This window comes from Colias eurytheme, chromosome 12, assembly GCF_061535395.1.
Source record: "Colias eurytheme isolate Ceu_HAF_F1 chromosome 12, ilColEury1 Martin Lab GWU primary, whole genome shotgun sequence".
In the NCBI taxonomy this organism is placed as follows: Eukaryota; Metazoa; Arthropoda; class Insecta; order Lepidoptera; family Pieridae; genus Colias; species Colias eurytheme.
Window position 1 is genome coordinate 66,296 of NC_142991.1, and position 11,357 is coordinate 77,652.

The following is an 11,357-nucleotide window of genomic DNA, read 5'->3' on the forward strand; positions in this document are numbered from 1 at the left end:
GTTCGCCGACGATCTCAAATTGTATAGGGTAATCAAAAACTATGAAGATACTTTTGCATTACAAAACGATATCAACAGCATTACATTATGGTGCGCAATAAATAACATGTACCTTAATGTATCTAAGTGTTATCATATGAAATTCACAAGGAAACGAAATCCACTTCATGTAACTTACTCTATTGACAACATTCCAATCGGTGAAGTCACGAACATTCGCGATCTCGGTGTAGTGGTGGATACAAAAGTCGACTTTCGCGAGCACATAGACTCGGTAGCAACAAGGACCGCACGCCTTTCATCATTAGACAGACCAAATTCTTTAATGACCCTGAAGTACCAGTATTGCTTTTTAATTGTTACGTACGATCTCTCCTCGAATACTGTAGCCCTGTGTGGAATCCTACTTATGCCGTACACATACAGCGGTTGGAACGGATACAGAAACAATTCCTGTACCACCTAACCTTCGCTCACAACCTTTGCCGTAACCTAACGTCTTATTCTTCTAGACTTACGCACTTTAAAATGAAATCACTTGAAAGCAGACGGACCCTTTCTTATATCGTGTTACTTTACAAAATTATAAATGGTAAAATAGATAATTCTCAATTATTGGGAAAAATTAACATACATGTACCAAGGCCATTCAGCCGTCCCACTAACATGAAAACGTTTAGTCTTCCCTTTTGTCGTACAAACTACGCTCAACACTCGTCATTGCACCGCATGTGTTCAGCTTACAACGAAATATGTAATAACGTCGATATATTTAGCGCATCCTTAAATTCATTTAAAAATTTAGTTTCCAAAATTGTATAAATACTGTATTTAAATTATTCATCCATAATGTTATTTTTCTAAATTATGTTAATATGGTAATAATGTAAATATGTATTCGCGTACATTATTGCAGGCTGTGTTCACCTCTAGAAGGTCTAGCACCTATTACTTGTGATGTATCATAGAATAAGCATTTCTACTTTTGTAGTGCTAAGTCCAGTATGGTGGACCTATTAAAAAAAAAAATAATTAGAGCTGTCAGCATTTACATTATTTTACTGACAATGTCGGGTTTTTCTTACTTAAAATTGAATATCAATGTCTTATTGCGGTATGAGGTTTTGTGTTCTTTGGAAGCGTTTGTAAATTTGTCTGCTCTAAATTGAGTTGCAAGAACCCGCAATCGGAAGTTCGCAACGGTGAGTGACGGCTGTGCAGGTGCCGGTGGCGTGCCTGTGCGACAACAGCAGCGCGCCGTGGAGCGCGGCGTCGGGCGGGCCGGCGCTGGAGCTGGAGCTGGTGGCGGGCGCGCTGAGCGCGGCGGAGGACCAGCGCCACGTGCACTTCCGCGGCGAGTGGCGGCGCCGCGCGGGCCCGCCCGACTGCGCCGCGCGCCGCCGCCTGCCGCCGCCCGGCCAGCACGTGCACCTGCTCTACCCCTACAGGTGCCGTCAGCCGGGCTGCTCCTTTCCTTTTATTTTACGTTTCCTCATTTTATGATTTCCTCCTTATAATTGACTCTAACGATCTATGCAATATATTGCATATTGCATAGATCGTTAGAGTCAATTATTATAAGGAGTTAAAATTACACCTTGTACATATACTTATAAGTACAAGGTGATTTTAACAGATTTTAGTCTTTTCGAATCTCGAAAATCTATGAATGTAGATTTCTCTCTTTTTAAAAATGATGGAATGTGTCTTTTTAATAGGGTCATTTCACCTGTTCGCGTCCATATGTCTATTCGCGTCCATTTTGCGGATATCCCTTAGAAAATTTACGAAAATATCTATATTTTTAAGTAAAATTGTAATAAGTAAAATATTCGACAATACCTCAATGCTTAGAGCATTGGTGATTTAATGCTCTAAGCCTCAATGTATCAGAGACATGCACACATACACAAAAATTGCCTGCACACAGCCTATCATATTAAAAAAAAATATTTAATTTTGACTATTCAACGAGAAAGCACAAACGCACGGGATTTTAAGAAAAAAATAGTGTGCAGCGGTGCGTTTGACGGTAAGTATCTTATTGTTTTATGTGAATATTTGAATATGTAACTTTGCTAACAAAAAATGGAATAGTATGGATTATGAATTAGCTTATTTCTTGTACAATTAACAGCTAAAATAAGATGGACGCGAATTACTTCACCGAATTTGTAATACTTCCATATTGCGACGATGCAAACTATACCTACAGGGCATGACAATAGAACATATTATTGCGTCCACTTGTTTTTCATTACGTAGCAATGAATTGTTTGTAAAAATATGTAATTTATAATGGATTGTACATTTTCAGTGAAATTTCAGCAAATTTTTTTATGATATGAGAATGAGTGTCAAAAAGTCAATAAGAAAATAAGAGGAATATAAACAAAAATAAATTTAATTCATTAGAAACTAAAAAATGGGTAGGTTAAATAGGGTACATAACGTAACTTTGTTTATTGTTAATTTTTATTTATATAATTCGGTATTTTCAGTTTCCTAATAATAATGTTGATTTTAGGATTCCGAACCTACTACCGAATCGAACCACTTTGATATCCGTCTGTCTGTCAAGACCCTTTTTCTCAGGAATGCGTGGAGGTATATGGCTGAAATTTATAATGACTATAATATGAATACTATATGAATACTCAAGTCTACGGTCCCTTCAAGCTGTGGAGCCAATGCAATCAAAAGATACAACCGTTTATGCATGTTAGTGAACTTAGCAGATCATTTTTAGCAGATCAAAAAAAAAATGTGAGTTCTTATCGCGTGCAGTTGAGTTCTACAGTTCCTGATACTTTTTAGAAATAGTTCTGGCGTTTTTACCTTAAAAAACGACATTTGAAAAAATGATCTGCCAAATTCCCGTAGCAGATCATTTTTAGCAGATCAAAAAAAAAAATGTGAGTTCTTATCGCGTGCAGTTGAGTTCTACAGTTCCTGATACTTTTTATAAATAGTTCTGGCGTTTTTACCTTAAAAAACGACATTTGAAAAAATGATCTGCCAACTTCCCGTAGTAGATAATTTTTAGCAGATCAAAAAAAATGTGAGTTCTTATCGCGTGCAGTTGAGTTCTACAGTTCCTGATACTTTTTAGAAATACTCGCGTAAAATGAAACACTAGAAAATTTATTTATGTCATATTTCATCACGCCGTAGCACCATGCCGTAGCATCACGCCGTAGCATCACGCCGTAGCTTCATGCCGTAGCATCATGCCGTAGCTTCATGCCGTAGCATCATGCCGTAGCATCATTCCGTAGAATCGCGCCGTAGCATTACGCCGTAGCATTACTCCGTAGCATCACGCCGTAGCATCACGCCGTAGCATCATGCCATAGCATCACGCCGTAGCATCATGCCGTAGCATCATGCCGTAGCATCACGCCGTAGCATCATGCCGTAGCATCACACCGTAGCATCACGCCGTAGCATCACTCCGTAACACATGCCGTAGCATCACGCCGTAGCATCACGCCGTAGCATCACAGCGTAGCATCACGCCGTAGCATCACGTCGTAGCATCACGTCGTAGCATCACGTCGTAGCATTACGTCTTAGCATCACGTTAAGCCGGGTCCAGGTCGGGTTTTTTCAAATGTCGTTTTTTAAGCTAAAAACGCCAGAACTATTTCTAAGAAGTATCAGGAACTGTAGAACTCAACTGCACGCGATAAGAACTCACATTTTTTTTTGATCTGCTAAAAATGATCTGCTAAGTTCACTAACATCGTTTATTCTGCAAATTTTCGCAAATTTCGACATTCGGAAGAGAATAAAAATACAGGGAGCTTTACGTGAACACAAACTCTTGAAATTTGGTACGATACAATGTCTTATAGCACAAATAAGGGAAACTTTGAAAAAATAATCATTTACGGTCATAACATATGAAAAAAAAACAGGTTAATATGGAACCCTCAGTGAACCCGAGAGTCCGACTCGCATTTGGCCGGTTAAAGAAGAATTAAGAATTTGTTAAAATCTAATTTTATTTGCATTTATCTTATTAAATATCACCCAATACAATCTTAATTCCTTTTCTAAGCTTGTGGACGCGAAGTGGTCCACGGGTGGACGCAAACTGGATTTTTTGGACGCGAACTGGGTAAAACGCCTATTTCTGTTGTTTGTCTAAATAAATAAAAGCCACATGATATTTTGAACACAATTGAAAGTAAATCTTAAAAAAGACTATGTAATGAACACGTTACATACATTTTGAATTAAAATTTGTACTGGAAAATTTTTATTTTCTCCTTCAAACTTTCCAACTGCATTAAGTGGACGGGAACAGGCGAAATGCTACCTACATTTTTTTATATACAGTAAAATTATTTTTTCTTGAGATGCGGTCACTAAATTCCAACCAACAAGTATAGTAAATTGAATATTATGCGGTGCAGCTCAAACCGCATGTCGGAGTGTGGCCCCGCACCGTTCCTACTGGAGGCGCGCGGCAACCGCTCGGTGTTCCTGCGCGCGTGGGGCGAGGAGCTGCCGCTCGGCGCCGAGCCCGCCTGCCGCACCACCAACCGCCTGCTCGTGTACGACGCGCACACCTCTCGGTGAGTGTTCCGCTTGGTGTCCATGCGCGCGCGGGGCGAGGAGCTGCCGCCCGAAGCCGAGCCTGCCTGCCGCACCACCGACCGCCAAAAAATAACGTGTCAACCAATTAAGAAAATGGATTATAATAAAATCTTAACAAGCATTAAAATGTATCATAATATAAACCGCGTTCCGTAGGCTGGTGAAGGCGATATGTCCGGGAGACGACGACGGCCGCACGGTGCACGTGTTCACGGAGGAGTGGTGGCGGCGCGGCGCCGGGCGCAGCGCCGCGCTGCTGGTGGCGTGGGCCGCGCGCGAGCCCGGCGCCGCGCACTTCGCGTGGATGGAGGTGTGGCGCGCGGGCGGCGGCAACTCGTCGCTGTGCGCGCGCGAGTGCGCGGCGCTGGGCGCGTGCATGGCGGGCGCGCTGTGGTGCGACGGCGCGGCCGACTGCCCGGGCGGCGCGGACGAGCGCGGCGCGTGCGGCGCCGGCGCGCGCCTGCTGGCCGCGCTGGGCGCGCCGGCGGCGGCGGGCGCGGCGGGCGCGCTGGCGGCGGCCGCGCTGCTGGCGCTGCTGCTGGCGGCCGCGCTGCGCCGGCGTCGCGCGCGCCGCGACAAGCGCCTGCTGGGCGCGCTGGCGGCCGGCCGCCGCTTCACGGAGGAGCTGCTGTACGACGGCTCGCGCGCCTCGTCGGCGGCGTCCTCCTGACGGCGCGAGCGCTCCGTCGAGTACATCCACGTGGACCGCGAGACCACCGTGTGACCGCGCGACGGAGCGCGCCCCTAGCCTCGCGATACGTTGACTGTACCCGCCCTCGACGTTGCCAATTTTAAAGTATTCACTGCCGAAATGTCACCTTAGGGTACGATCGTAACTTTAAACGAAGTAATTAAGTGTACGTTATATATGTATTTCTTTTACTTTCTATCCTTATTCTGGACTCAGTGGGAAAAGTGCCGCCGAGCATTAGTGTTGTGATATGAGAGGATTCAAAGAGTTAATAAAAGTGCGCCAGTGAGTTATATTTTAAGCGAGTCTTGTATAATGTAATATATTATTGTAAGTACGTCTTCGGTAGAGTGGTGTACACAGTAGCGACTATGGAGTTTCGTCGCCGGCGGACTCGCCGATGCGTGTTGCCGTGCAACGTTGCGTGTTGCTGCGTAACGTTGCGTGTTGCTGCGTAACGTTGCGTGTTGCTGCGTAACGTTGCGTGTTGCTGCGTAACGTTGCGTGCCGCGTGTTGTACTGGAACTCGTCAGTGTGAGGCTCGCCGGCCGTGCGACGTATATTTGTTATATTATGTTGTTATTGTTTGTGTATATTATATGATGATTTCGATGATCTATCCCGTCCCTCGTTTTGACTTAAGTTGTGTATCGCTAATATATATATATTATAAAATAGATCGAATTTATGAAAGTTACTATGGTTTTATTTGATATCCTATAAGATTTTTGATATCTACTTTATATTGGTAATATATCTATACTAATATTATAAAGAGGAAAAGTTTGTAAGTATGTATGTATGTATGTATGTATGGTTTTCACGCAAAAACTACTGGACCGATTTCAAAAATTCTTTCACCATTAGAAAGCTGCATCTTTACTGAGCAACATAGGCTATATTGCATTTTCAAAAAAATTAGAGATCCTTACCAAAAATGCAATAATGTAACCCAAGGTGTACAAAAATCCTCAATAAAAAATCTGTCATCGCGTGCGCTGCGGAATCTATTGAAGATAGAACAAAAAAATGTTCTACGGTATTATAGAATGGATCAATATCTACAAGAAAGTCCGCGATACCATATGTCCATCTTCAGTAGTTATGTTACTACAACAACTTTTTTACGTTTTCAAAGTAAATAGAAGTGCCGACAGTAATCAAACCATGTTATCGATACACATATATTAATCCTTATCCCATTAAATGATGTTTTATTATAGACTGTTTCAATACCAGCAAAATACTTTTTAAATGAAAAGAATTGGATATTCCATTCAAAAGATATAACGAATTTTTAAAAGTGTCAATCTACAGAAAATAGTAGGTATACTGTTCGAGCAAGCCGTAGTGCGGGGGTCATGGAGGAATTCTACCAATATGCGTCTTGACGGAACACAGTGGGGTTTTGGTCGGTAGGAATCCGACATAACCCACGGCCCCTCCCCCGGAGGCCGTGGGTATCTATGAAAGATTTCCCCACTAAAACAAAAAAAAAGGCCGTAGTGCGGGACGGGGTAAAGGTGATTATCATGTGATTAAAAATTAAACCTATAGTCCGACCTATAGTAGACTTTTCACTGTAACGATATCGCTATCTATGCGGATGAAACCGCAGGGCATTGCTAGTTATATATAATTTTACAATAGATAACGTCGTTGAATGTAAGAAATAAAAATAATTAGATACATAACTATATCCCACGGAAGAGAAATGTAACAAGTCTTTTTTTTGTGTTTGGTGGCAAAGGAAGTGTTGCATCACCGGATGGTAAGCAACCCTAAAAACCTTTCTCACGATTGCCAACTCAGAGTATAAAGACGTACAAAAAAAGGATTGATTAGGAGAATAGAAGATAGTTCTGGGAATTGTAAGGAAAAGGAAGGATGCACGGGCACGATCCCCACTCATCGTATGATAAGTAACTTTCACATATTTCCGCTCATCTGCTGTGGGTGTGTACTTTCCCCGGAGTGGACTGGCCCAATTCATGCAGAAGCATGCTAACTCCATTACTAAGCAGACTCGGGGCAATAAAGTATCACATAAAGTATAATTCAATTTTTAAATAGTATCGTAAAAACTACATGCTAATCTATACTAATTATTTATAACTAAGTTTAAATCGTGAGATAATAGAGAAACATAATAGGACGTTAAGAGGCTGACAAGACCCAATTTTGTTAAAATTGAAGTTATTTGAATAGTTTTTTAAGAAAAGATATTTATTCTAGCCCATCAAAAAAAACATATGTTAATATTCATCATATTTCGAAGACCGTGGACGGACTCGATACATAATTGGACGAAATCGGCTCGATAGAAAATAATTGCAAAGATTGGTCTTAAAATCATCATTAAATGATTCTATGTCTTTATTTTTTTGACGCACGGGTCTGCAATTTAAAACACGAAGTCAACATATTCATACCTGAACCTCTAACGAGTCATATTTCTCATATGACCAGCACTTTTCCTTAAATCATATATTTTCTTATTATTTTCTACTACGACCTGGCCCCGCCCAGTAACAGTGATTGCGCTCTCGTTCTCGCACACATTCCAATTGTATGGGAGTAAACGAGAGCGCAATCACTGTTACTGGTAACAAAATTGGGTCTTGTCAGCCCCTTAAGGCAATGCTGATGGAAAAGCAACCCATCATGACGAATTACTACTTCTGTCGCGGGGCGTTTGTCCACTACAAGGAATTTTACGGTCCGGCATTCCGATTTTTTACGGTCCGGTATGGCACGCAATTAATCTAAATACTAGCTTGTGCACTATACGTAATTTTACTGTCCGACATTTTACTTTTCCCTATTCCGGATGGTTTTTTGAGTTTACGAGTCGCTGTAATGCCAATTGAAAGCAAGCTCTTGTTTTACTTTCTTTTAGCTGGCAATGAGATTTGAGAAGTCGGTATTGTTATTTTATATACATTGACCAAGCATTGACCTATAATTATTATCTAAGTAAGTGTTGGTAAGTTAAAGTTCCAGTGGGAATAGATTTAGCTCCTCGTCACCGATTAAAATAAATAAGTGAAACACGCATTTTAAATCTCTTACGGAAATTTACTTTTTATTATAACGAAGTAATATAATATTTCACCTTCTATATTTTTAATCGTTTCTTGTAAAATGCGAAAACAATCATTTATGATAGCATTATACCGCCATACTTCCTTGAACTGTACCGCACTGATCCGAGTAAAGACGGACAGGTGCACAAGCAATTCATCGGTTTTTTCATGCCAAACCGGACCGTAAAAAATCGGAATGCCGGACAGTAAAATTCCTTGTAGTGCACAAGCGCCCTAAGGGCGTTTGTCCACTACAAGGAATTTTACGGTCCGGCATTCCGATTTTTTACGGTCCGGTATGGCACGCAATTATTAATCTAAATACTAGCTTGTACACTATACGTAATTTTACTGTCCGACATTTTACTTTTCCCTATTCCGGATGGTTTTTTGAGTTTACGAGTCGCTGTAGGTATAATTGTTTTCGAGTGCCCACTTGCTTGGATTTTACTCTTTTTATTGCATATGCCAATTGAAAGCAAGCTCTTGTTTTACTTTCTTTTAGCTGGCAATGAGATTTGAGAAGTCGGTATTGTTATTTTATATACATTGACCAAGCATTGACCTATAATTATTATCTAAGTAAGTGTTGGTAAGTTAAAGTTCAAGTGGGAATAGATTTAGCTCTTCGTCACCGATTAAAATAAATAAGTGAAACACGCATTTTAAATCTCTTACGGAACTTTACTTTTTATAGAATAATATATCTTACGAAGTAATATAATATTTCATCTTCTATATTTTTTACTCGTTTCTTGTAAAATGCAAAAAAAATATGATAGCATTCTACCGCCAAACTTCCTTGAACTGTACCGCACTGATCCGAGTAAAGACGGACAGGTGCACAAGCCAATTCATCGGATTTTTCATGCCAAACCGGACCGTAAAAAATCGGAATGCCGGACAGTAAAATTCCTTGTAGTGCACAAGCGCCCTTACGCTACTCCAAAAGGTCGGATGACGCATCGTGAATAGCATTTGTACCAAATACCTAATATTCGGGAATTAACGAAATAAAATGTATAGATTATTAAAAATTTAACAACTCCAGCTGCTTAATGAAATATCCAATGTTATCCGTATCGAACAATAACATGATTTAGTATGGAATATCGTTCATTCTAGTTAGCAATTGTGTGCGACCAATATTAAATGTTAGCAGTTATAAGCGGGGTGATTGGCTCGAGGTGCCGAAATGTTCGCCCGCTGCAGCTGCGGCGCTCCGGCGGCGAGCGTTGACACAGCGTATTAGCAATCAGCGGGCCCGCGCGCCGCCCGCACCGCGCACGTCCGCGCGCTAGCGCTAGCTCTGTCCTGCGGCAATACAGTTGCCATTCGCTTGGCCGCCGCGCCAGCCGTAACGAGACACACGGCTGAACGAAAACATTCCGGAATGCCGTTTGTTTAATGCTAATATTCGAAGACGGAACAGAGATGACGAGGAACTACTCATAACTGAGTTATTATTTTATGAGTTTGTGTTTGTTTTCCTTTTGTTTACCAAAATTCTTTGCATTTTTATTGAAGGGCTGATTTATTTTGAAATAAACAGCATGTATGTAGTTATAAAAACAGTCTTGACGCCGTATGGGTGTCTATAGGCTTAAAGATCTTTAACCCTAGCTCACTAAACATATTTCGGTGTAACTTTGACACTAAACATTCGACTTACAGACGAACAAATTAAAATGCATGTATTTTATTTATTTGTTATATTTTAGTGAAATAATTAACAACATAGCCTAGTTAGTTATCTAAATATTATTATAAGAAATAAGAAGGTGTTTTTTTTTCAATCTTTGCAGTCATTACATGTAGGAATTGTGTGCTCGCCGCAAATTGCCTTTCTGCATGAGTGGCATAAGTATTTAGTCATTCTACCTTTTTAATATGCACAAAATCCGCATATTTTGCGTTTATTTGTCTGTCCTTGAGACGTACTAGGAGAAACATAATCGATTTTTAGAATATCTTTTATGTATGTTTTGATATTTTTCCTCAAAGTTGGTGTATTGTACCGCTCCTGCAACCATGGTTCAGTTAGGCCATCTGCCATTTATTGAATGAAAGTTCTTCGTTTTAATGTTTTTTGACCATGTTAGATACATAAACGACATATGTATTAACCATGCATAAATTTAGAATATTATAAAATATAGCTTAAGACCACCAATTGGTCTTCCGATTGGCCCTCATTGCTGAGCACATTTGGTCAACTGGGTTGATGGCGCCTTTGGTACTATTACAGCTGGCGGCCTTCTGGCTGCGTGCTGGTATCCTCGTCAGAGTCTGTTATCGTCCTTATACAATGGTTCTCCCTGCTGACATTTAATTCTTGGTCAGAAGACGTATCAGATTCTTGTTCGCTTTGATCAGTAGTGACTGCTAAATCTGTCTCTAAATTGTCTTCGCCTTCGGAATCTGAGCTACGAAAATCATCCAACTGATGTTCAAATGTCTCGCCCTCTTCATTGTCACTATCAAGAATACTCAATATCTTCTCCTGATCTCTCTCTAAATTCTAAAACAAAAAAAAGGAAGGTTAAATTTTTTACTTCGTATTATTACAAAAACTGTTAAAGGAAACAGTATACATTACTAGCAAAAAGGTAGATAAACTTTCTACAATAAATATTGTGCAATATTTATTATAAATCGGTATCAATAAACAATAAAAAATCGATTATTCAAAAATATACCTTTGTTCACTTTTCACGCGTAGTCACTACACATTCGTCTGTGAGTCGACTATTTTTCTATAACTCCGGAACTAGGAAGCGTGCGTCCGCGTCGTCTCCACACGAGTCACTAAATAAGTGTTGTTAAGCTTTGGAATGAGCTCCCTCTAGCTGTTCGACAAGCTCAAACCTTAGGCAGTTTCAAAAACCTCCTCAAGGCACACTTTCTATCACTTTCTTAATCCTCACTCATTTCATTGCTGTTGTCCTTTTCTTTTCTCCTCTACGCTATATCAG

General features: G+C 40.6%; 1 protein-coding gene across 1 annotated transcript in view; it reads left to right on the top strand.

Moving 5' to 3' along the window:
* Positions 1–5,991, top strand: part of LOC149903721 (uncharacterized) — a 49,202-nt gene extending 43,211 nt beyond the window's left edge. The window contains exons 7-9 of the mRNA XM_090107635.1: positions 1,222–1,448; positions 4,422–4,583; positions 4,762–5,991. Coding sequence (XP_089963761.1) covers positions 1,222–1,448; positions 4,422–4,583; positions 4,762–5,275 — 903 coding nt within the window. The 3' untranslated portion in view covers positions 5,276–5,991. The remainder of the gene's footprint in view (positions 1–1,221; positions 1,449–4,421; positions 4,584–4,761) is intronic.
* Positions 5,992–11,357: the final 5,366 nt, after the last annotated feature.